This window comes from Pithys albifrons, chromosome 16 (genome assembly GCF_047495875.1).
Source record: "Pithys albifrons albifrons isolate INPA30051 chromosome 16, PitAlb_v1, whole genome shotgun sequence".
Classification (NCBI taxonomy): domain Eukaryota; kingdom Metazoa; phylum Chordata; class Aves; order Passeriformes; family Thamnophilidae; genus Pithys; species Pithys albifrons.
Window position 1 is genome coordinate 4,012,107 of NC_092473.1, and position 26,323 is coordinate 4,038,429.

General features: G+C 42.4%; 1 protein-coding gene across 3 annotated transcripts in view; it reads left to right on the forward strand.

Moving 5' to 3' along the window:
* The first annotated feature begins 235 nt into the window (after positions 1-235).
* RBFOX1 (RNA binding fox-1 homolog 1) overlaps positions 236-26,323 on the forward strand; it is a 795,203-nt gene continuing 769,115 nt past the window's right edge. For all 3 annotated transcript variants that reach the window (XM_071570925.1, XM_071570934.1, XM_071570936.1), the window contains exon 1: positions 236-265. In XM_071570925.1, the coding sequence (XP_071427026.1) occupies positions 263-265 (3 nt within the window). In that variant the 5' untranslated portion in view covers positions 236-262. The remainder of the gene's footprint in view (positions 266-26,323) is intronic.

A 26,323-nucleotide genomic window follows, 5' to 3' on the forward strand; every position in this document is an offset into this window, starting at 1 on the left:
GCCCCCGGGGTCTCGCCGCTGCCCGCGGAGGTCGCGGGCGGGCCGGGCACGGGCCCCGCTGCCGGTGCGCGGCGAGCCCGGGGGGAGCCGGGCGGCGGCGGGCGGGGGGCGCGGCATGCGGCGGTGAGTGAGGGCGGCGGCGCTGCCCGCGGGAAGGGGCTGCGGCGGCCGCCGAGCCGCGTCCCGCAGCGACTTTGCCTGGCGGAGCCGCCCGCCCCGGACGGGAGACGCGCCGCGACCCTTCGCCTCCGCTCGCCTCTTTATGGTGAGTTTCGGCCGGGGCTGCGCGGGGGCAGCGGGGCCGCTCGGAGTGGGGCATCCCGGCAGGTGCGCGGGGCATCCCGGCAGGTGCGCGGGGCATCCCGGCAGGTGCGCGGCGGCTGCGCTGGCCCCGCTCCGTGGCCGGAAAGTTCCTCGGGCGGCACGAGCGGAGGGATGCGCGGCCGCGGAGTGCCCGGGCAGGGTGGGCTCTCGGGGAGCCGGGGCCACGGGGGGAGCGGGGCCGGGACCGGAGCGGCCGAGAGCCGGCGGGCAGGGGAGCGCTGCTGAGCCCCGGGCGCTCCGCGGGGCTCGGGGGCACCGCGCCCGCTCCGCTCTCGCCTGCGAAGCGTCGTGCGAAAGGTGCTGCGGGGAGAACGGCGGCACGGGAGGGGGCTCCCGAGCGCGGGGAACAAGAAACATGGGCAGTCGGGGTTCAGATGAGTTGCCGGTTGAAAGGGTGCAGATGTTTAACTGCTGGGAAACTACCTGTCTGTAAGTCATCAGTATTTGCTGATTTTATTGGCGATTTATCATACCGTTTTCTCCTGCACGCTTCTGCCAGGAAGAAAAAAGTATCATTGTTGCCTAAATAGCTGTTCAGTGCAGGTGTAGTGACACTGTTCACATTTAAGATGAACAGGCGGTTGCAGCCAGGACTGCCGCTCCTCAGCAGGGACAGGGGCTTTGCACTGGGAGCTGGTTTTACAGAGGGAGAGTGGCACCCGTCTCACGGTTCCAAATTTTGTGATGTGGCTCTTGGACATCGTGCTGCCAACTGAACATGGTGCGCACAGATGGTGAAACGAATGCGGTCTGAAGTTTGACTGGAGTGATTCACATCAGCGAAGTGTGAAAGATCTTGTCCAACGCTGCAGCTTTTGTTTATCTACTCTCTGAATTGCAAATGTGGCATAGTATCTTACAGTCTGAAGTAGCTTAGTGATGACTGGGTTTTTTTCACTTTAAATAAAATCTAGTTTATTCAAGACAAACTGGATCATAAAACACAGCAGATGCTGCTGATGGTGTCCCCAGAATGTCAAGTCCCTTGCTTCACTTCTCTAGACTCGATGATACTTAAGAAGGGGAAGATACTGTGTGTTTCATTTGTCATTTGGAAGTGTGAAAACAGTTGCATGTGCGGGCTGCAAAAGTAGTTTTGCCACTCGGTGGTAGAGATTGATGATTGTGGATGTATTACAGTCTAAAACAGAGCTAGTCCTCATAATCAAAGAGTTAAGTTTTAGAGACCAATTAGTCACAGCTGCTTGAGATGACATATATTGGGAACAGTAGTGGGGCTGTGTGAGTTTTCAGTATGAATGTCAATAGATTGTTCAGTTTTTAGCAAAGTGGTTGGTATCACATGCTCCAGTTATCAGGATTATAGTAGTGATTTAGAACAGGTCTGTTACATTTATTTTCATTTACTTGAATGATTTTGCATTACTGAGTTTCTGGGAAACTATTTTTATGTAGCTTTTCTGCTTATAGTCCAAATCTGCTCACTATCTTATGTAGGCTATAAAGGCTTGCCTACCAAGTCTCATTTACAGTTTATTCTTTGGTAAATACATTACACAAAGGATTCAGCATTTCCTGAAATGAAGTCTGTGTTTCTGATGTCAAGACTCTATTTCTTTTTTCTATTACTACTTCACTGAGTATCCATAAGAGAGCTGACAAATGTAATGAGTAAAATTCACAGTACGTGGATGATTTTTATAGTTCTTGCAGTTGAAGTACTTGGTGTCCTTGACGTGATGAGGATGCTGTTCTGGTTTTCAGGAAAGGGTGCCCTCAGATGACAGCAATACTGTCAGGAGTCAAGTGTGGAGGGAGTGAGCGGGATTGCTAATTCTTGGATGCATAATGTGATAGATTTCCAGTGCAGAATACGGGTCCACATGGAGGACTGCAAGGTCCAATTGCCAGCACTGAGAATTGTGATAGTGATGCCTCCACACTCCAGGCATCCTTAATCCCTGCTGGCTGCACTGCTGCAGGGAGGGGGATGCTGTGTCCTGAGGCCATGGCTGCCCTGCTGCTGGGGTTTGAAGTGTGTTCTTGCTCCTGGTGCTGAGCCCTGCATAAAGTCCCCTTGAAGTTAAACAGGGAATAGCAAGGCCAGAGGCTTCTCAACCACTCCTGTCTTCGTTCTTCCTGCCTAGGGCAGGATCAGCTCATACCTGTGTCATCTTTGATGGATGTTTGTGTACTTTTTCTGTTCCCTTTCTCCTCTTATTTTTTTTACTGCTTTTGCTGTCTTTCCCATAGTATTTTTTTCTTAGCAATGCTCTTACTATTTATTTTCTAAATAATTTTATCTCATTCCCTCCAAACTGTCTCTCCCTCTGGTGTGCCCACTCAGTCTCTCTTCCAGTATTTTTGGTATTGCTTTGTGGGGGACTTGCTGCTTCTCTGCCAGCCCTACATATATGCTGGGTTTATCAGCTTTTTGCCTAGTTTGTAGGGGAAATTTAATGAAAATGGTATCTTTGTTCAGACAGGTTAAGCTTCATTTAGGACCAAAATGCTGTTCACTATTCACTTTCACTGGAGGAAGTTGAGATAGTTGGAAATACAGGATAGAAGAGACCCATGGCTGAGTTTAAAAAAATGCCACCACTAATTTATTGTATTGTAGCTTTGAAAAGGCATTATCTGATTTTTAAATCTAACTAGAAGCATTATATACCATAAAGTAGGACTCCTACTGCTGACTACAAGAAATCTCACTTACAGTTATGCAAGGCATGGCTACTTTAAGCATGTTGGTGTCTGAAAGGTGTACTCATCTGAAAAGATGGGTCTTAGGTAATTAAGATTGATTATCATACTACAGCTTGAGAGAAAACACAGGAGTTGAAAAATGGCTTTATTTTCTGCATCTGTCAGAAGTCTCTCTACTTAATTCTTGGATCTTGACTCCTTCCCATTTAATGGGGGAGATGGGGATGCTCTTGTCTCGTGTAGCTTTGTAAAAGTAGTGTGTGAATAAAGCTGGAGAGTTAGGGAGCAAGTGAACAGACAGGCTTAAAAAAGCTGCAAATCTTGTTGGGTGTTCTGGTTGTTTCTGGCCTTGATATGGGAAAATCATGTCCATCTGTGTTGCCTCAACTGCAAAATTTGAGCTACAGTATTTCCTGAGAGCAGAAAGCTCTTATCTCTGAGGACCTTTTCCCAAGGCATTATTGAGAAATCTCTGTTGTTGTTGTTGTTGCTTTTTTTTCATTTTTTTGCTTAGTTGCACTTTTTAATAGGCAGTTTAATTCTTTTAATTAAATAGTTGAATTTTTCAGGGCCCATGATTGCTTTGTAGTGGAAATCCTCATTCTGAGAATTATGATGCCATCTCTGACACTTTATGTTGCACATTCTTTTGTATTTTATTGCAAATAAGAGAATTTTATCTATGTCCTTCAAGTTGATGCAGTAAAGAATGACTGGAAAACCTCTTCTGGGATGCTGGGATGGACAGTGGTATGTGCCAGCAGAACTGGAGCACATGTGGGACTCTGTAGAGCACAAAGAGGTGCTGTGTTTTATCCACAGGATGAGTTACAATTACCTACCAAGCAACATCAAATGCCAAATATATGCTTGTCACACTTTGAAATACTATTTTTTTCCCAAGTATGTGGCAACTCTTCTGCTCCAGATCCTGTACTTTACACAGATCCTGTGCAGAAGGAAGAATATTTTTAAGAATATTTTTTAAGAATTTTTAAAAGAATTTTAAGAATATTTTTTAAGAATATTTTTTGATGAATATTCTGAAATTCAAGTTGTGTTATGAGGTATTAACTTTTTGGCTGTTTTCACAGCCAGTTAAAAAGGATACAGTCCAGACTATGATCCAAGCCATTTTCTTTAAGCTCCTCAGTGTTACACCAATGGTAGTGAGAGCTGGATTTAGACAGAAGCACAGAGAGAATGTTCTGAGTTGGAAGGGACCTCCAAGGATCACCAAGTCCAACTCTTAAGGGAATGGCCCAGGGGGGGAGTTGGTGACTCTCAGCTTTCTGCTGTGTTTTGTCATTCTTTAATCTTGAGTCTGTTGTGGTGTTGGTTGTGTTTCAGACTTTTGGCACTTTTCCATCAAGTTTTTTTTAGAATCGGATAAAGTATGAATAAATGCTGGCAAGTTTTCTTGGTGAGGACACTTATAGGGTCTTGTTCTCCTGCTTGCTGGTTCCAAAAGTTTTCTAGGGATTTGAGTTCAGTCTGTGTATTACATGTGAGCAAATATTACATGATCAGAATGACAAGAAGCTTACCTGAAAATTTGTTGTTGTTTTTTTTTCCTGAGTAATTCAGGAAACTCAAACATGATGTAGAAACTTTCAACTCTCAGTGCATTTTGTTTTGAAGGTGTGTGTAGGAAAATGTGTTTAAAAATGTGGGTAGGAAGTTTAGGAGGAGGTTTAAACAAGGAAGTGCTGCTATTTCAGATTAAAGTATTCCAAAATATTTCTCTGTCTGTTCCTTGATTACTGACAATTGTCTCTCACAGAAGTGGTTTGGCTGATGAATCACCATCATTCTTCCTCTGCATGGCCAGTTCCTGAGTTTCTGCTTCTCTCTCTTAAATTTGTTTTGTTAAATAGGTCTTGGATGTCTGAGTTTTTCATCTGTTGTAGAGGATTTGTAATTTATAGTTTGAGGAGAGAGAAATTAAACGGTGTTGAATGGCACTGATCCAGGAAAAAGGCTTGATAGTCTCTGTCAGAGCCAATATTGATATCTTTGTATACCCTGGCAAAACCACTTTTTCACAGTTAGCTTTTTTCCCTTAATTAAGGATTATGCAATATTATGGAGGTATTTTGTGGAGCAAATTATTTTGAGTGTAAATAAAAACCCCTTAAACAGCCCTTGTATGAAAATGTAGAATATAGTATTAAACACTGCTTTCAGAATAGTCTTTTATCTTCAAATTTATGTAATTTTGTAACATTTGCCTTGGGATGCAACCTAGTCTGTGTTGTTTTTGACCACAGAGCTTGCACTCCTGCTAATTTTATGGGGAAAAGATACTGAAGCATCAGCTCCAGGTCGTGCTGCTGGGTGGTTCTCTCTGATCAGTATCTCAGGAAATAATATGAAATACAGTCTGCAATTGTTACAATGAAACTCTACAGTGATGCTCTAGGATTAAAAAACCCATGAATAGTGTGACTCCCCTGCAGGCAGTCCACTGTTTATGTGAGTAGTTACTTAAATGTCCTTTCCTCCAGCACGGAAGATGAGCTACCTAAAATGTCATCTACCACATGGTGATACCCATTTTGAGTCTGCAACAATATAAATGCTAAGGAAGTCCCAGAGTGCAGTTTGAATTGAGCCACACAGAGTGGCCCAGCAGGAAGATGAATGGATCTAGATATCCTCCTGATCTTTCTTTGATATTAGACCCTTTTCCCACTGCTTAATTTAGGACACTCTCCAACTGGCTCCTTCTCTTCCTGATGACCTCTCCTCTGTTGCCATCGTGATGGTGTGTTAGTCTGCAGCTGCCTCCACGGGAGACCCATTGGGTTTGCCCTGGTCATTACCAGTGTTGAACTCTTGCCAAATACCAAAATTGCCCATGCTGCATGTTTGACACTCTTCCTTTAATGTGAATGTCCTCAGTGCTTAAAAACAGATTATTTAATCATTATTGTTTTCCAGTCCCTGATGCCTACCCATGTGGTTTTGATGTATGTTTTTGTCTTGTTGTTTCTATTTTGTTTCCTTTTCTATGTTGCTTTCCTTTTGTTCCAGTACTACATCACTGGCTGTAAGTGATTATTAAGGATTTTATGACACTATGGGAAGAATCAGCCAAAAAGCCCAGTTGTGAGATGGGACAGGGTGGGGTTTCCCTGTCTCCTGGTGCACGGAGCACTCTGGGAGCAGTGCACAAACACCTCCTGTGGATGGTAAAAGCCTTATGATAAAATCACATCTTTGAGACCAAAGTTAGCTTTTACTGCTCCCACTGTAACATGCCCTCAAATCAGTTGGATTTGGTGCTGTTATGATCTTTCCTTCTCACACTGGGAGCTGCCATATCCAGTGAAACCCCTGATTAATCAGTTCTTGTTGGGATGGATTGGTCCAAACAGGCAGAATGATGCAGTGAAGGAGTTTGGCCCCTTTGAGCACTTTGGGTGTAGTTCTGTTTTCAGGAGTGGCAGAGTGTGCAATCATCTTCTGGGCGTAACACTTGCTAGTGTTGCCCTTTTAATGTGCTTACCCAGAGGGTTTCCCATTGGTTTTCCCATTCCCAATGCTTGTGGTTGTGTTCCTGCCTTTGACTTGACTCAAACTGCTGTTTCATTGCAGCCTGAGAACTGCCTTTTAAAAACTATGTGTGTTTGTCAGAACCCGAGTGGGTTTTAAAAAGGACTCGAGTGTTGCTTGAAATCTCATTATGTACAAACTTGTCTATGTAGAATCCTGAATATTTTATTATATTCTAAGTTTGAAGGTGGTGGGGTTTTTTATTTGGTTTTTCTTTGTTTGTTTGTTTGTTTTTTGCTATAATGCATCCAAATGTGTATCACAACTAAGTCTTGATAAAGGGGATTGGGGGGTTTCCTGGAGGCAGCTGAAAAGGACAGTGAGGTCATGATACCATCTCTGAGTACTAAACAAAAGCCCCTATCTTCAAGGAAAAGAAATAACTTAAAACCATTTTAAACCACAAGCAATTAAGGTGATCAACTTTAGGAAGATATAATAATGCAGTAAATACATACAGTTAAAAATTCCCTCTCTCCAAAGTTAATGGCCATGCAGGTACCAGCCCCTGCACTGCAAACAGCACTTGGACCTGGGCTTGAATTGCAAATTTGTTTTCCAGGGGTGACCCCAGAGTTAGAGCTGAGATGCTCCTGTCAGGATCTATGGCATGAGCTGCAGCTCATGTTTGATTGACATGTTTGCCTGACAGGTTCATGTCAGGGGGTTTGCTGAGGACTTTTTTAATTGTTGTGTTTGAGAGGGTTTGTGTTGTCGAACGAAATAACAATAATAGGGCATGAATAATTCTTACTATTGCTTTATAAATGTCTTAAAACAGATGCAATTTTTATATAACATATCTAAGAGTATAATGGTTCTCTATGTTAAAGCTTTTCAAGCAGGCAGAATAAAGGAAAATTAGAAAGTTCTATTTGATGTCAAAAGTAACACAGACTTTTCTTCTCTTTCTGCATTTGCACTGTTACAAAGCAGGAGACTAAAATGTGAATCCACATTTCTAATGTATGTCTTTGTAGTGGATAGTGAATTTGACAATTATAAAAATAGTTTCCTCTCTGAAGCCACAAAATATTTTGTCGCTGCTTGTACAAGTAGGAAAAAGATTGGACACTAATTTCTAAAGTTGAGAAAAATATTTATTTATCAAAATTTTCTCAGGGTGAGAATATATTTCAAATTGCTCAAGAGTTGATTGAGGTGCAAATTAGATTGAATAATGTTTGCTCTGGTCCTAGGAATAGTTCTGCTATGAAAGTCCATGGCACGTGGCCTTACTGTTCATAAGGAAGTACTAAATGCCAGTGAAGTGGAAATGGAGAGCGAGTGAGCTGGATGATAAACTCTTCCTACCTACAGATTTCAGAGTTCTGTCTGCCAAAATCAAACTTCAGCTTCACCTGTAGCTGTCTGTGCTGTGCTACGAGAGATTTACACTCTGCCCATAAAGGAATGCTCTATTAGTTGTGTAAGTGGATGCATCTTGATTAGTTCAGGTAAATTTTAGGCAGTAAATTGGCTGCTTTATTGCTGTGCATGTGTTTAAATCAAGCACTGCACCTGTCACATTGGGAGATCTCAGTGGTGTTGTCTTTTGAGAAGCACATTCTCCTCCAGTGCATGTTCCACGTGCCCATAGCAAATGACTCTGAGTTATCTTGTACTGACACCTTGTACTGCATTTGCTGGGTACTTTGCTATTTAAAATGCCACGTAGTTAGGGCTCAAGTTTCATCTTCTTTGAAGGTCTCCAAATTGAGTCCAAAAGGCTACAGACCTTCTCTAATGTAAAGCACTTTTGGTGTCCCTTAATCTTGTATCATTTGGGCTCCTCTTTTTACCTGCCTTGTTAATTGTGCCAGTACACATTGGAGCAGCTCATAGTGGAGATTGCACCTTGAAGGGTCACTGCACTTCTAGTCCTCTGAATTGCTAAGAGTAAGGCTGGTCTTTGGGTTTTTGGGGCTTTTTTTTAATGCCTCAGGCCTGGTATTTGTGCAGTGGCTGTGGCTGTAGCACATGCAGGGCTGACTGTGATGCTGCAGTCAAAGACTGGCTTTAGGGACCTCAAGGAATGTGCTTTTCCTCTTGCTCTGCTGGAAGGTTGGCTCTTGTCAGATGTGGAATTGAGGAATCTGGACTATAACCTCTTAGGGCAATAACAGATTCTCCTTTTTTTTTTTTTGTTAAGAAATTTCTCTGCTGATGTTTAATGTATAAGAAGCTTAAATAATTTAATAAACTGACTCAAACGAGGAAATTGGAAGGGAATTCCAAATGAATGCCAAAGCACAGTGCTGTTGCTGTTTGTCACCTCAGTGTGGGTGGTCCTTCCTGGCACAACACTGGAGGAGTTTGAAAAGCCTCCCCTTAGGACTCTGAAAGGTGGACAGAGTGGTGACAAGAGAAGCATGACTGATGTCATGGGATGTTCTGTGTGCTTCTGGTAACAGAACTGGGAACTGGGGAGTGTCAGCCTTGGAGAATGGGAGTAGCTGGGTCCTTGCGAAGTGTTGCTGCATTACCTGCTCTGTGCTGATGCTGTGTGGGGCATAAACACCGTGGCTCTGCTGTTGGCATTCTCTGTTCCCTGGCAGGCTCCTGGGAAGCTGTCAGTGAGTGCTGGACTCTCCATCCCTGTCTGCTGCTTGGTTTGCTTTAGAGGTTGGTGGGTGCTGTCCTTTCCTCTGAGCACGAGGCACCTGAACCATTGCTAATGGCCAAGATATACAACCAAGCCAGACAAGCTGGTCCTGCTTCTCCTCCTTCAACTCAGAACTGCATATTCATCTAGTTCCCTGATGGGCTGGAAGGGTCTCAGCTAAACATTTGCCAGGAAAAAGCTGTGAATTTTCTCATGTTCAAAAACTACTGTCACTTCTTCTCCTGTGTCTAGTCTAAGAAATAAAGATGCTGGTTAGTACATTCATTGAAATACACAAGTGCATACAGTAAAAGTAGACTCAAATAACACATTAGAAAGGTGAATTTGTGGTTTTCATTTGTCCTTTCACATCTATGAAATGTGTTTAGCTAATGAGCTGATAAAAGGAATTGACCTTGCAGCTGATAGTTGATTTGGAAATGCAGAATGTCGAGGAAAGTATTCCTGATTTGCACTAAGCACAGCTTGGCAACTGTTCATATTTAATGATTTGCATCACTGTTTCTAATACTAAATTTATGTCTCAGTATCCAAGTGCCACACATCAGAGTTGCTGACACTCTGAACTATGATTTTGAATTCCTTCTATTTTGTGTTTAAATTATCAACCATAACTTTGTGTTACAGCACACACGAGGGAGGAAATGCTAACCCAGGATTCCTACAGCAAGCATTAAATGAATTTATCACACACCTTTCAGATAATAAATTTAGAGGTGCGTGAAGATTTACAGAATATTCCATATTCACAAGGATGCCAGGTTGGAGCTGCTTTAGGAACTACGTGCATTAACTAGAATTTCTGACTGTAGGTTTGGAAGATCTTCAGCCTTTGGGACTATATTGTGGTTATCAAAATGCCTGTGTTGATTGTGTTGAATGATAAGAGATAATGGATCTTCCCTGGTGTGTTTAGGTACCATTTTTAATCTGTGGTGTGACTGGTGATTAGTGTGTTATCTTTATGTGCATCCTTTTGCTATGGTACTAACACAAATAAAATCTGTTCTTTTAATTGCTAACCATTGCTGTGGAACAATATGTGCCATGGTGAGCATGGCCTGAGTGGCAGCTGCAGTTACATATTCAGATAGTCAATTGGAAATACTAGTCTTTTGTTGGCAAAGAAATTAGGGAAATAATTATTTGAATGGAAATGGTCTGCCCTATCACTGGGCATTTTCATATGAATTAGGCAAAAGTAATTCCAGTGATACTTTAAAAGTGAAATATGGAAGAGAAGTAGATTGTTTAGCTGCAGAATGTCATGGACACTTTAACATTTGGAAGTACAGAATACTATTTTAATTTGTCATATTCAGATATGGGCAATATACATTTGTTTGCAGCCCCATTAGGTAAGAAAAAAATGTTGAGGGCATTAAATCCTAATCTTGAGAGAAATGCATTTGTAAAAGCCAGCAGATGTCAGTATGTTCTTGTCATATAGCTCTTTTGTTTTTAAACATTAATTTTCCTGGAATTAAATAATACAGAACCAATAAATATTCTAATACTATGGTAATGCAGGTCTGTTTAATTCAAATATTTTATTGAAAAGGATTTTTTTGTTGTTGCTTTCCAGACCTAGGCTGGCACAACATCCCTGTTCACACTGTATAGAACTTCTCAGAATATAGTTTAAAGCCCTTTGTTGAATGAGGGTGTGTTATGGATAGTAGAACACTTTAGTTTCTAACTGAGCTTTTTGTCTCTCTGTACAGATTTCCCTCCCACCCTGTGAGGCATTTTGGAAATGCTGCCACATGCCCCTCTCTTTGCATGCCCTGCAAACGTGTGTGAGCTCCGATGTGGCTCATCAAATCTGCCTCTCTAATTCCGAGATTATTTTGTCGCTGTTTATACACGGTAATAAAACCCAGATGAGCTGTTTCTTGTCTTCCTTGTGTTTCAAAAATCAATACCATTGTGACAGAGTGGAGAAGCCTTTTCCTTCTCTGGCAGCACAGGCCGATGCCAGGGGGTGTGGGTGGGTGCAGAGTGCCCGGGTGGACTCCTTGCCCTGGGCAGGTGACCTCGGGTTTGAAAGCGGTGACTCTGAACATCTTGGTGAGCTGCCAGGGTTCAGTTTTTGGGCAGATGGTGCTTTTCTAAGGTGTGGACGAGCAGTTGGGCAACCTGTAACCCCATGCAGGAAGGCCCAGCCTGCTGCCGGGTGGGGTGATCCACACGTGGCAATGTTCCACGGGCAGCACGGACACCGCGCCGAAGCTCCCGCTGGGGCCGCCTTTGTGCCTGGCTCCTCATGCACCTCCAACAAGGTTCCTCAGCTTCTTCTAACATCAGACTTCTGCTTCAGTGTCAGTGTGATAGTTGTGACCATTGCCCACCCTGGAGAGCCCCTCCAGCACCAGGAGGGCAAACCTGTGATTGTCAGTCTTGGTCAGCTGAAGCACTTGGTCCTCAGCGTGTTTGGTGCTGCAAGAACCGGCGAGAATCCTTCACTGCAGCTTCTCTTGGGGACCTGATGTTGATTATGGCTTGCTATGTTCCTTTGGTTGTAAATTCACAGTCATAAAATACTGCAGCTGTCACTTCAGGGTTTTTAGTTACATTTCCAAGGAAACATTTGCTTTAGGTTTTCTCATTCTTTGACTCTCTTTTCAAGCTCTGTCATCTTGAAGTGTCTGTTTTACATGCAAGACCTATTTATTGTGACTTATTCGTTGCTTTTGCTCATCTCGGACTGTTTGTGTGATTTTCAGATCATGCAAATGAGAATCAAGGCAGATGAGAAAGATACCTCTGGAGTAAAAAAAAAATACAGCATTACTGAGCTTGTAGTCTGGAAATGAGGCAATTTAATTATCAAAGAGTGGTTTTATTGCATTTACCCTTAATGCAGTTTCTAAAGATGCTGACAAACACCCAAAATCCTGTTAAATATCATGCTTAAATTAGTCCTGAGCAAGTTTTTTTGCATAATACACTAATGTAATTTAATTCAGGGTTTGGCTTACTCTCCTGAAGCTGAATGAAAGAATTTAGAAAATTATAGTTGTCTTTTTTCATTTCAGTGTGGGGGAATAAAAGAAAAATACAGATGTATGAGGGTCTGCACGTTCAGTGTTTGAAAATGTATTTATCTTAGCTTTTTGTAGTGAAAATAAAACGCAGAAAGTATTTTTCCACCACTGAATAAAGCCCCAAGAAGTAATGTTGTGTATTGTTTTGACATCTTTCCTTCTCTGGCAATGAAAGCACTTTCTGCTGGTTGACTCTTATTAACAGGCTCCTGAGAAAGCCTTTTGAAACCCTGCAGAATATACATGTAATTAGTTTCCCTGTGTAGCTGGCAGTGCTACTGCACCTTGGACTCCTGCAAAGCAGGTTCTTAACAAAAATGTTGTCAAGGTAGCAAGGAACTAATCCAAGAAATCTTGCAATGCATTTTGATCACTTTAACAATGACCTTATAACTTTTCAAACTTTATTTCTAAATTTCTTTGTTTTGGATACAACTTTCATCTGATCAGAATTTACACTCCCCTGTGTGTGTGCATTTGTACTTTTTGGAAGAGATTAAAGAGAAGACTATTGAAAAATGGAGACACAAAACTAAACTCATACTTCTTCCTCTTCCAGATAAGCTCATAGAATAATACAGATTGCTGATGTTAAAGATTGCTTTCCATGAGTTCATGTTCTTGTACATAGTTACAAATAATCCATTTTTTTTACTTGAATTTGATAAGAAGATGCTGTTGTAGATCATGATGGCTGCTGGCCTAGATAATTTTAGGTGTTGTACAGACATGTGTTTCAGGACCTCAGCTGTTTGTCTGAACTTAAATACATGCAGGTGGTGGCTGCAGTTTACAAATGGTCTTAAGCCTTGAAATTTTCAGAAAAATTACAGCAGTTATAATATTTACACACTCTCATTCCTCCAAACTTAGTATGTTAGGTAAATCTAAACTCTAAAATAAACTATAAAACATTCTAAGTAATTGGAAGTATATACAAGTCTAGATGGATATGCTCAACTATACTATAAAAAGTTAATACAGCTTCAAATTTGAAATATGTAATAGATGTAATGGCACCAACTTCATTCATTTTTGTCTTTTTAACTTCACCAAAGTCTATGAAACACTCTAGAAAGAGATTTGTTGTGGTATTTTCTGCACCCTTGAAAAGAACCAAGAGATGCAACGCCCCCAAATACATTTAAATTTTTTAGAGCAATTTTTTTTGATATCTTTCCCCACTATATTGACAACATTTCTAGAAATTGATTTTCCAGTAGAGTTTTTATCGAAACAAACGCATGGGTAGGGTTTCTTATGCAATGAGGTTTCTGTAGGCTGCAATAAGAGCTTTCCAGTATGGGCAGCACGACAGACTTCCCCCAAAGCAGCAGCTCTGACTGTTCATCAGGGGATTTGCAGAAACTCAGTGCAATGAGTGGCAGGTGCTGTGATGAAAATGGACAAGCACCTTCTTGAGGAATAGTCATCACATGTGGTACCTGGGGACAGACTGAGCTAACCCAAACCAAGATTGCATCTCTAGATAAAGAGGTGAACTGTGTGATCCTGCCCATGGGAGGTGAGTGAGATGCCATCAAGGTGGTGTGTCACAGGACTGATAACCCCCAGGGACCATCCTAGGTGTAGTTCCCTGGCAGAACAGCCCTGCTGCAGCCCCTTCAGAAGTGCATGCTGAAAGTGTGGCCAGCTATGGATTACAAAATCTGAGAGATATTTTTCCATATAAAATGATCTGGGAAACAGCCATGGGGGCAGCCCATCCATCACAGCTCCCCTCGCTTTCCCCTGGCTCCCCCATGGAATCCCTGCCTGGCACTTCAGCCCCTCCTGGGCCAAGGCTCCCAAGTGTTCTCCTCGTGCCCTTCCTGCCCCTCCACCCTTGCTGATGCCTCCCCTGTGCCCGGCTGGGGCAGCCCTGGCTCCCCTCACAGCCCCCTCAGCTGGAGGGAGGGAAGGCTTGGAGTGATCCTGTGGTTGGGAATTGCTGCCTGTGGTTCCTGAAAGCTGTGGAGCAGCTGGAGCTGTAGGTCAGGTAACCAGGAGATGCATCCAGGTGCCAAATGAGAAGGAACTCTGTTCCAGGTTGGGCACTGGGTGGGGGCTCTGGGCTGCAATTTGTGTCTCCTTCTGTAGTTGAAGTTTCCTTGGAAAGTTTCATTAACAGACTATCATCATTTAAAAATAGGAACTCAAGGGAATTGCTCCAACTCAAGGAATATGATGCATCAAGAAGCTTTTCATTTTAGGTGAATGCACAGTTTGAGTCCTGCTCCTGTTTAAAGAATCATGTCTTTAAAGGGTTAGAAAGTCACACCTGGGCACAGAGATTGCCTCAGGAGATGTTGAAAAGACTGGATTTGGTTTCTAAATTAAAGGCAGATTCTCTTTGAGGATGCCCTGCCAGTAACCAGTATAGTGTAGGAGAAAGTTATGTCTTTTTATTTCATTGTTTTTTGGCTGCTGGTCCCTGGTGTGCTGTGTTAGGCTGAAGGGTCTCTGCTCTGCCACACTTTCCTGTGTCCTCCAGTAGGATGACTCCACAGGTTTTGAGTGAAGTAGGAAAATGTGGTTTGCTGAGTGGTGTACTCCATCCTGGGCACAGATCTGGGGTGTGTTCAGTCCAGCTACAAAAGCCACTGATTTTAATGTATGATTTCAGTAGTTAAGCACCTGCAGGGATGTCTGTAAGCAGCTGCTGATTTATAAAAAAAAAAGGCAGCACGTAACACTTCATAGTTTTCTCCTACTCATGGTATTGTAGTGGGAAATAAAGACTGATTTCTCACTTGTCTGTTGTCAGATCCTGATTTTGCAAGGTTTAGGCAGCATCACGAAGTGTTTTAAGCTTTGTGTGTTAGGCTCTTGCTGTCTTCAGTAAATTGCTCTTGTTGAATTAATTTTTGAGGCTCAAGCCTCACTTAAAAAAAAGAGAAGAACAATAGTGTTCCAAAGGTAATGCATACAAGAAGTCTGTGCCCATGGAGGGGTTCCCTTTAAGAGAGGAACAGGTTCAAAACTGGGCCTGTGGAGCCCTGACATAATGGTGCTGCAAGTGGTCTTGTGTGGCAAGCTGGAAACAAATCTTGTGGAGCTGGTCCTGTTTATTCTTGCCAGAAGAGTGTTCTTAACAATCCTGTTGCATTCAACTCAAGTATCCCCTGGAGGCTTCACACAGTGGTGCCCTCTCCAAAGGCCTGGCTCTCTCTGGTCCAGCAGTTTGAAGGTGGTTGGTTCAATAACAAAATATCTGCCAAGGCTGCAGGTGCTGCTCAGTTGCCCAAATGTGAAGATGCTCCATCCTGAGACTGGCTTATTTTGCCCAATTTATGTTTGAGGTACATTAAAAACTACAGAGGTATTTTTAGCTGCTGTTGGTATTAGAGTGATTTACTCTTAATACCAGTGAAAGAAGGGTGAGAGCAGAGGCTTTTGAATATTTTAGTAATATAATTGGATGGAAGTTAGGAAGATGATGTGGCTCTCTTGTTCAGAACATGTCTCATCAGGGTTGTGACCAAACCAGAAATTACAGTGTATATAAGGAGACTATAAAAACTGATAGCAACTTGCTTAATTAAAGCAAGTTAACTGTGTGGCTGTATGGACCTCATTAGGGCAGTGGGGGACTGCGTGCCCTCCTTATAGGGAAAGGCAGAAGAATGATCTTACTCTTTTGTTTCATCTGTGGATGGTATTTACCTGTTCTTAGAAATGACTAAGCAAGGCTGGAGAAACTAGTGGGTTTGTGTTTAGCTGTGGTAGAAGAGTTGGTTGTCGCTGGTTTTTCTGTCAGCATTTCTCTGAAGGTTCAGTTCTGCACAACTGTCTGGGGACACAGTTTAACCAGCAAGCAGAGCACTGCAGTGGAATTTCCTGGCAGGTGTGTGGTCTAACTCCTGGCACGAGGGGTGAATCCAGAGCCTTTATGTAAAGCTCCAAAAGTCAGCAGACTGACCTGGAACTCTGATGTGTATTGGTGGAGAGCAGAGCTTTGCTGAACTGGGAGTGAGCCAGAGCATCCTCAGGGCCTGGCAGCTGGGATAGTCTGGCTTGCCCAGGGCTCAGGATGCTCACAACATTTGCATTTAGTGCTGCAGACAGCACTGTGAGCACCCCATGAGATGAGCTGGATATTCAAAATACCTGTCTCTTCCCTCTTTGAGTAACCTCTAGGATCTGAAACAAGATTTGATATGTTCTTTGTGGTAATGCACCAAAAAAATCGCTGTAAGTATCTTTGGGGAACAGCTAAAAGAAAAAAAAAAGCTTATGTATTTCTTGTTATTTATTTACTTATTTATTGAGATATGCACTTTATACATTGAGAAGGAAATAATTTGAGACTTTGTAATAAACTCTTTGGGTTTTGGGCTTCTGAAATAGGTTTATACTATGCTGTGTAAATTATATTCATACATACTGAATATAACCCTAAATTTGAATCATTAGTTTCCTTCCCTGTGAAATTGATACCTATTTAATGCTCCTTTCATGGTGACTTTCAGCATGCAGCTGTGAAGGGGTGAGCAGCAATTTGTTTCACCTGTCTGTGGCTGAAGTTTCCTTGGAAAGTTTCATTAACACACTATCATGATTTAAAAATAGAAACTCAAGAGAATTACTCCAGCTCGAGGAATATAATGCATCAAGAAGCTTTTCATTTTACGTTATAATTATTCCAAAGCACTTCAGCTCAGACGCTTTTCCATTATGGGGAGAGTTCTACACCATTTTCTACCCAAAATTGTATTTCTCAGAAATTCTATGCCTGTGTGTAGATGACTTGCAGTGCTCCTATTGTCCTTGTTTCTTCTCTGCTGTGGATTTAAACCCCAGTGTTTAGTCAACTCTCAAATTGAGTTTGGTTGCTCTGTGTGTGCAGGAGTGAAGCAGCTGGACTCTCTGCAGTGCTCTGCATGACATGAGGGATTCCTCACTCCCAGGAGCTACTGATGGGGTGCTTTTCTTGCCACAGCTCTGTTAGAATTCTAGTCAGGAAATGTTCATTTCTTTCCTTTTTTCATTCTCTCCCACCCTAAAAAAGAAGAAATGTATTCTTGATGGTGCATTGTCACTGTCTTCAGTGTTTAGCTATTGAATGTTTATAATAATGCCACCTAAACATTTGGTGATGTTTTAAATACTGAATAAATAAATAAGCATTTTCTTACTGCTGTGTTGATTCTGTGAAACATTTTCTGTTTCTTTGGAAACTGGATTCCAAAGTGTTCTCAGTCAGCTGGTTAACTGAATGGAAACTCAGCTTTGTAAATAGAATTTGCCTGCTGGCTTGCAATTTACAAGTGCCTACTCTTTATTTTGAGCAGCAAATTATTAATTTTCTTCTGGGAATGTTTTTTTTGGGTTGTTTTATTTTAGTGTTGGGGAGGGGGGGAGTTGTGTGTGTGTTTTCAGACAGCATAGATTGAAATGAATCAAACAATGGTGTAGGTGGAAAGGGACCTCTGGAGGTCATCTGGGTCCAACCCAAAAGCCTCACAGTGGAGGAAAAGTGTCTCCTGATGTTCAGAGGGCACCTCCTGTGTGTCAGTTTGTGCATGTTGCCTCTGGTCCTGTCACTGGCACCGCTGAAAAGAGCCTGGCTCAGTCTTCTTTTTACACTGCCTTCAGATATTTGTACACACTGATGAGGTTCCCTCTGACCCTTCTGTTCTCCAGGCTCAGCAGTCCCAACTCTGCCAGCCTTTGCTCATATGAGAGATGCTCCAGGCACCTTCATCACCTTAGCAGCCCTTTGTTGGACTCTCCAGAGTGCCGTGTCTCTCTTGTACTGGGGTGTCAGAACTGGACACAGCACTCCAGGGGTGGCCTCACCTGTGCTGAGTAGGTGAGAAGGATCTTCCCTCAGCCTGCTTCCGTCTTCCTCATGCAGGCCAGGACCCTCTGATCCTGCTTTGCAGCCAGAGCACAGTGCTGACCCCTCAACCTGGTGGCCACCAGCACCCCAAGGCCTTTTCAGCATTGCTGCTTCCTGCCCCCTTGGCTCCTGGCAGTTACTGGAGCAGGGGGTTGTTCCTCCCAGGTGTGGGCCTTGGCACTTCCATCAACCCATTTCAGCAGCCCGTTCCTTGGGATGGCAGCACGACCCTCTGGCTTATCAGCCAGTTCTCCCAGTTTGGTGCCATCAGCAGGCTGAGGTCATGCTGTGCCCCATCATGACATCACCAGTGAAGATGTTAACAAGGACTGTACCGTGTTGACTCCTCTTCCTGGGAGGTTCATGCACAGCTTTATGCACAGCTCTAAAACTCAAAGATACTCCAGAAGTTATCCCCTTGTTTTTCATCTCTTTTCCATACTCCTGCCTTCAGGCTCATCCTATCTGCAGCCATGTGGAAGGGAGCACAGCAGCATTCTGCTCCTTCTTTCTGGCCTCTTGGAAAAGCACAAAGGTGGACAGGTGCAACAAACCCATTACCCCAAAGGCACAGAGATTTCTCATGAAGCAGCAGTGTTGTTCTCTTACCTTATTGTCCAGATGGCTAAGTATATGGTGGAACAGAATGAATAGGTGTTGGGGAAATCCAGCTCCGGGTGGAACAGACAGTCACGCTGGCAACCAGTCAAAAAGCCCTCAGAAAGGTTGTGGCTGAAGGACACCACTGTTGGGAACACAGATGAAGATATATTCCTGAACTCAAGAAGGAAACACAGAGGATGCATTATTGCATGGAATGATTAGATGACTGACTAATGAGCCTTGAGGGGCAAGGAAATTGGCTACAAAAGCAATTAAATAAGCACCTGACATTCCAGTGTACTTTGTATAAACACTGAACTTTTCCTGTGTTTAGTTGGCAAAGCAAAACAAGTGGTATTTAAGCATACAAGGCAAACTGTTACAGGGAAAAAAAGCTGTGTTAAACAGATTGTTCTTCTGAAAGTGTGTTAGTAAATGCTTTTCTTTGTCAGAAGGTGTGATAACACATTGCAATACTGGCACTATAAGTCACTGTCCACTGTTCTCATTAGTTATTCTCTGTATTCAAACCAATATGGCACTACATTAAGCCCCATATTCCTGGTTAATCTGTCTATTGTTAGATACTGTTAGGTATCAATGGCATTTTTTTCCCCCCCTCTAGGGACAAAACTTCTGCCTGAGAGTCCAGATTTGAGTGACAGAAGGGTGATTTTGCATAAAATCTGATGAACCAGCATATGATACCTGTTGCTCTGCTATAACATGGCACCTATTAAATGCACTTAGGCAGGTGTTGGTCAGCTTGGAGTGCAGCCAACCTACCATGAGCCCAGGAGAGGGAAAGGGGATAACAAAACCAGTTAAATGAACACTTGGTATTTTGCCAGATTGAGGTTTTGGTGTCTTTACTGACCAAAGGATTGTTCCTTGCTCAGTAAGAGGAAACTGAGCAACGGGAAAGGTCTCTGGGTAAGAAGTTACAGATGTTTTTTTTTCAGGCCTTGATGGTTGCATGATATTGTACCATTTCTCAAAACACACAGCTCCATATCCAGAGATCTTGATCTGGAGTGCTGAGGGGAGGGAGTTTCATAGGCTTCTGCACAGACAGAGGGGGAGTTACCTACAAGAGGGAATATTCTGCCCAGGCTTCTCTGTTGTGTGTACTGTCAAATTACTTAAAGTATCTCATTTGTAGTCCCACCCAGTGGAAGTAACAACTCTGGGCTTCTGTTTGCTGATTCTGGGAAAGAGATTTGAAAGGCAGTCCTAGTGAACCACAGTCCAAGTATTCATATTTTAAGAGCAAAACCAGATTTCCTGGTAATGTTGCCAGGGTTGATCTTCAGCAAGTCTCTAGGAGCCTTTTCTGTATAGACGTGCTGGAAGTGTCACTAATTTTCATTTTCCCTACAAGTGTGGGGAGCTCAAGAAGGCTTGTGTAAGAAAGTGGGAATTTTCAACAGTGTCTGGCAGTTGTGACTATGTGTGACAAGGAGCTGTGCAGGGTGATTGAAGCAAGTGGTTTATCTCCTTTGTAACCAGCTGGAAGCAGAGAAATCAGATGGGGTGTTTTTTCTGGAAGAGAAATTACAGTCACTTTCCAAATGTTGAATAATGTTCAATTTGCTATCAGAAAATCATGCTTGGTCTATTAAGGCAGTGTAAAATTAATCATGTATTTGTTTCTTAATTACCTCACTAAATTCAGATTCAAATGTCCTTTTATACTTGGAGTTCACAGGAGGTACTGCTGAACTCCTAAAATGTTGTGCATGTCCTGGTTTCTTAACAGATAAGAGTTCTGGATTTCTGAGCTGAAGGATCTTTATTATGAAGTGACGTATCTGTCTTTAGAGACAGAGGTGGAATTGGTACATCTGAAATGAATGAATAATACATAAAGACTGATACCAGCTTTGCTTCATGAGTTGGCCTTACTATTTAGCCTCAAGCAGAAGCAAGAAACACACAAAAAAGAAAGGTTGTTAAGGTAGAAAGTTAAATATTTAATGCCAGTGCCTGTGCTGTATATTCCCCTTTTGTGTACTCATGGAAATGTGTTTTGGAACTGGAGGCAGATGTTATTTATAATGCAGTAGTGGCAGAAGGGGCATAGTTGATTGAGGCATCAGGAGTGCAAGGCTTCAGAGAAGGTATGAGAAAATTCCTGGGTTAGCCTTGAAATCTTCACTGCTATCTTCCCTTTTCTTCGGGGTATTCTGGGTCTCATTTTGGTGTTCATTTGGGATTAGTCTGCAACAACTCTTCCTTTCTTTCCTCTTCGTAATGAGGTGGATAACCAGGTACCAGTAGGAGATGGTTGTTTTCCCAGTGGCAGTTGTGTCTTTCAAGCCTTTTGAAATGTGTCCCCTCGGTGACAACACACCTGATGGAACACACGTCCTGTGTGCTGCCTTGTCATGAAAAAAGGGGTTTGTGAGCCTGCTGGGTACAGAAATAGCTCTGGCATTTCTGTTTTCTGGGCAAACCAGGAACTGGATGTTACACAAAGGAAGGAGCTGGGAGCAGAATGGATCTTTGAGTGAAAACATCAGAAATTGTTTGGAGAATTTAAACCTAAGTATTTTCTTCTCTAGCCCTGGAGGGGTATTTAGAGCACTGTGGTGTGCTTGAGATTTTTATCTTCTGATTTGTTGGTAATGAGCAAAGACAAACCCCTGCCTACCTGTTTGCACCCAGCATCATCCAGGCTGTGTGGAAGGGTAGGTGCTGTTTCAAGGCTTTTCATATTCAGCTGAAACATGAATTAGGTACAGATTCCAATGTTTTGTTCTTGAAAGAAGAAACAACAGTAATTGTAAAACTTGACTAAATTTCTCATTGGAAGGTTTTTTAAAATAAATTTTGCATCCCTGACAAGCTGGAGGAAGGACTTGGCTGGTTTGTGTGGACTGGGAGTTTTAGTTTGGGTCACAGGAACCTGCTCTACTGGCCACTCTGTCCCACACACAGGCAATACTTCTACAGAGCTGTGGAAACCCTTTTCTGTAGAAAAGCTGATTTCAGGGACTGAAAGAAACAGGGATGTCCTGATCACAGCTGAGTCTTGCTTTGGAGTCAAGTCAGAAATCTACAGTGAATTCTGCTGGTGTTTTAAATGAGAGGCAGCTATAAATACACATGTACATACATAGATATGTTCACACTTTTTTTTCCCCTTATTATTCAGAGTTTAAAAAAAATGTGTTTGGGAGCTGAGTGCCATCAAATGCAGTTGAATAATCAGTTTTCTAAAAAAATGATTCAAGTAAGAAGAAAAATGTAGCCCCAGAGTTTGGAAAGAGAACTACTATGGGAAGTTACAACTGCTGCAGTACTTGATTTCTGGAGCTGAACAGTCAGCTCCAGTGCTGCTGGGAGGCTTGGCAAGCACATAGCATGTAAAGCTCAAAAAATCTAGTGTAATTTCCCTCAGCTTTTTGGAGCACTCTCAGCAGTAAGAAGAGCTGGTTTTAGTTTGTCGGTGCTTGAGACAGAACTGATCAGCAGCACTAGGCAGGCACATAGGCAAGAGTGGTAAGAAAGAGAAACACTGAGCTTGGGGGTGATGGTTTGTGAGTGAATTTAACAATTTTTCCAATTGCTGAATGGTTAAGATTTTGAAGAAACTCAATTCGTGAACAGGATAATCAATTAGTAGTGTTGAGAGCACATTTTAGATCACATAACATGTAGAAAGTAATTTGGTCATCTTTAAAAATATAAAATCTCTTTAGGAGTATAAGAAATATGCTGTGACTTCAGTTATCTTCCCTGTTGGCTTAACCTGGTATATAAAGCATTAAAACTGGAGGTGATGCTGATGCTCAGCCTGATGTGAACAGGTGGTGAGGTAGTTGGGCTCAGGTGTTCCTCATGTAACCTCCTTTGTATCTTCTGGGGTTGCAATCAGGAAGTCCTGGTGAGGGTGTGGGCTGATCCTGTCGTGTCTGCACCCCAGGAGTGGAAGCAGAGCATTGCTGCTGTATTTGCATAGCCTAAACAGTGTTTTCAACATAAAAATACAATGGTCAGGGTCAGCAGAGGATTTCTGAAGGGTTTGGTTTCCTCTCAAGTGTGGGCTTGGCAGGTGAAAGGTGAGGTCAAACCATCCGGGTTCTGCAGCAGCATTGGGAGCAGAGATTGCAGCATTGACCTTCAGGTGCTCTGCCTCAGCTGGTGTAAAAGTGCCCATAATTTCCCAGGTCCTGGTGAAGCTCCATTATATAACACCCTCTGAGGAGCAGGCTGGGTGTTCTGTAGCTGGAGATACTGCTCTGGAGTTAGTTTTGTGGTGTCAGTGCTGCTGCTGCTCCACTGCACATCTCCCAGAGCAGCAGCGAGGCACAAACGTGCTTTTACACGGGGAGAGTTTCATTTTCTTCAGTACTATGTCTAGGAAATAATGGCTTATCCCTGCAGTGCCTTCCAGGGTGGTTGAGAAATCTGGGCCCCTGGTTGAAGGCAGCATGGGGTGCTGAAGTGCTTCACTGAGTCGGGACTCATCTGGATTCCCCAGGCTGGAGCAGTGACCATCAGCTGAGTGAGTATGAGCAGGAATTCATCTGCATTTCATCTGTGCCAGAGTTCAGGGAGGCAGGGCAGTGTACCCACAGGAGCCACCTTCTCTGGGCACCAGGGCATTTGCACGTTGTTGGCAGTTTATATCAAGGAAACCTAGAGATAAAAATCCTAGCAGATTTTAGGCACGGTGTTTGAGAGCTTACAAGTCTTTGGGCAACGTTTTCACAATAAACCAAAATGTGCATCTTGTAGTTTGGGTACGGATTAAGTGCAGCTGGGATGTTTTATCAATTTGCATCTCATGCTTTTGTATAGAGTTGATGTATTGTGAGCTTTTCAGGGTGTTTGATTCCTGCATCAAAAAGAAATAGCTTCTCTCCCCCAAGCCCAGTTCGAGTGGACGGTGCTAGAAAGTAAATGAAGTTACAAAGTTACTGGGTGTGTTGTGGTGCTGTTTGGGTTTTAAGTACTGAATTTACAAGGCGAGTGGTGTAGATTAACATGGGTAAGAAATTGCTCTGTGTAGAAAAGATGACATTCCAGACCAGTAACCTAAAACATTGTAGAGAAATCACAAGTAATGTGTGCTAATGTTTAAGTGCTAATAATGTGCTTTGAAAGACCCAGAGCAAGCCTATGTAATTAGAGAATTGGAAAATATGCATTTAAATCCCTTCTACCCAATTCTCCTGTTATGTTTGCTTTTAGTACTCCTGTGAAGGGACTGTGTCTTATAAGTGATCAGGACAAGGCTCTAGAGAACTATGTTTTTTAAATTATTTTTTTTTAAATAAGACATATATTTACTAGATAGAGTCACATTCGTAAAATTTTAAATAACTGATAACAAAACCTGATGATTTTCATTAGAGTAAAATACTTGTGTCCTGCGTTTGCACAAGTGGAAAGTGAGTAGTTTCAAATATTTTGAAGGAAAATCAGTTTGGAGCTGACATAAACCTGTGTAATGGTGGGGGTGCAGGACCTCAGGATTCTTAGGCAAGTCTATTAGAACCAAGTCTCCATAGAGAGAGTACCTTTTTCTTTTATAATTTTTTTTTTTTTGCTCATGTTTGCTTTGAAGTACTTTCTGTAGCTAATGTATGTTGAAATTAAAAGGTATCAGCATCACATGGCAGTCAGCTCATTGCCTAAATACTGTTTGGTAAGTGCAGTTGACTTAAGGATTGTTTTTCACTGCTTGGAGGGTGTTTGCCTGTAATTTTAGAGTTGAAGAGAGTGCCCTGAGAAACAGAATAATTTGATGGGTAGAATAAAAAAGACTGTTATGCATTCAGTATAAAATTATAATGATTCCCCTTGTGTTTATTTGTGAGGGACAATTTAGTTCTTGGGGGCAGTTGATTCTTCAAATTTCTGCTATAAATGGTTTCGTGTTATACATATTCCCCAAAGTATTTATTACCTTAATAGCAAATGCTGGGTGCTGGAGCTCCACAAAACAGAAGTTGGACTGGCAGATTCACTCTGAAAAGTAGAAATTTAAATTAGGCAATATTTGCTTTTTAAGCTTAGAGAATAACTGGGGCACATTGTATTCTACTTTTATTTTATATTATTTCCCCTTCACAGCTTTGAGTCTTTCTAACTATCGATCCAGAGCCCTCCTCTTTTTGGGGTTAATAACTGTTGTCTGTGCTATAGTCTGTGGCATCCACTGTCACATGCTCAGTTAAAACTGCAATTTAAATAACTCATTTATTTTTCAAGAAAGTCTTACATTAATTTTACTTACGGGATTGTCATAGGTGGAAATTCTCTTAATTTTCTTCCTTCTGCCCCTGTAGTTAGATTTAAACCTGAGTTTTTCATGCAGCCCTATGACTAATAGTCTTGGAGAAACACCCATAAAAGATTTCAGTCCCTGAACTGTGATATGGGCTGTAAATGTCTTATTCTCAGGCTTCCAGGTTTTACTTTAAAAAATAAGGATTATCTTAAATCTCCTGTGGTGCCTAAAATTGCTTCTGTTTGCATACTGAGAAGTTGCCATGTTTGTGGTGTGTGAATTTGCATGTTTTGTCATAGAATAATAGAATAGTTTGGGTTGGAAGGCACTTTTAAAGGTCGTCTGGAGCATCCCCAGATGTGCCTAAAAAATTAGGTGCTTTTCTAATTAGATCTAAAGGTGGAGTTGGGGTGGTATTTTCTGTGCAGACAACATGATGGAATTACTGGTTTTCTTGGAAAGTGCTACCTCTGGGAATGTTTTGGGGTGTGCTTTTTTTCCCCCTATATCTGGCTGGAAGAAATGGAGGTGATATTTGGGGTCCTTGTTCCCACTGTAGCCAAATGGTCTGATATTTGCCCAGGGAGTGGATGCAAAATGCATGTTGTTGCTCACCTTCAGCTGGGGGAAAATGTTAAAATCACCTTGAAACCCTCCACAGAGAGGTCCTAAACCCTGTAGGCTCCTGTGGAAGCTCTGCCAGCTGAGCTGGGATTGCTGCTGGCTGGGGCTGTGGAGGGGGAGTGTTTATTTTGCATGTTAAGGCAGCAAGTGCTAGAGAAAGGATAACTTTGTGGAGTTTGCATCATGCCTTCTAAGACAGGTGAGAGTTTGGGTTGCTGTTCTCAGCATAAACCTGTGTAGTTTCTGATGATTTTATTCAGGATGAAAGGTGGGAAGCAGCACGTGGAATGTGATCCTACTGAGACAGCAGCATTTCTGCTGTACCTGTCTTGTCTTTCACAACGAGTCTTGATCTTGCCTCTTTTCTAGCCAAGTAGAACACTGTAGAAAAAGAAATGTCAAACATTTCCAGCCAGAATAGTGTACAGCCTGTAGCTGTCTCCTAGAAGGATGTAGGTAGAATTATTTACTGTCTCTCAGGCAGAGAAGGGAATTCAGCCTGGATTTCTTAATTATGGGTGTGTGTTGTAACCACTACACTGATGTACAATTGCTTTTTGGGGCAGTTGAGTTCTGAAAGCCTCAACTGCTCCTTAGCCACTGTCACTGGGGAAAAAATAATCTGAGTTGGAGAATGTAAAGCTGTAAAAGTATCTCAGTAGGTGTTCACAAAGGTAACTCAGTAGACAAATACACCAGAGAAATACATGTATATGTGTGTATACAATCTGTATGTAGAAAAACTGTATCATTATAAACCCTTGCTGCTAAAAGAGTGGAAAAGG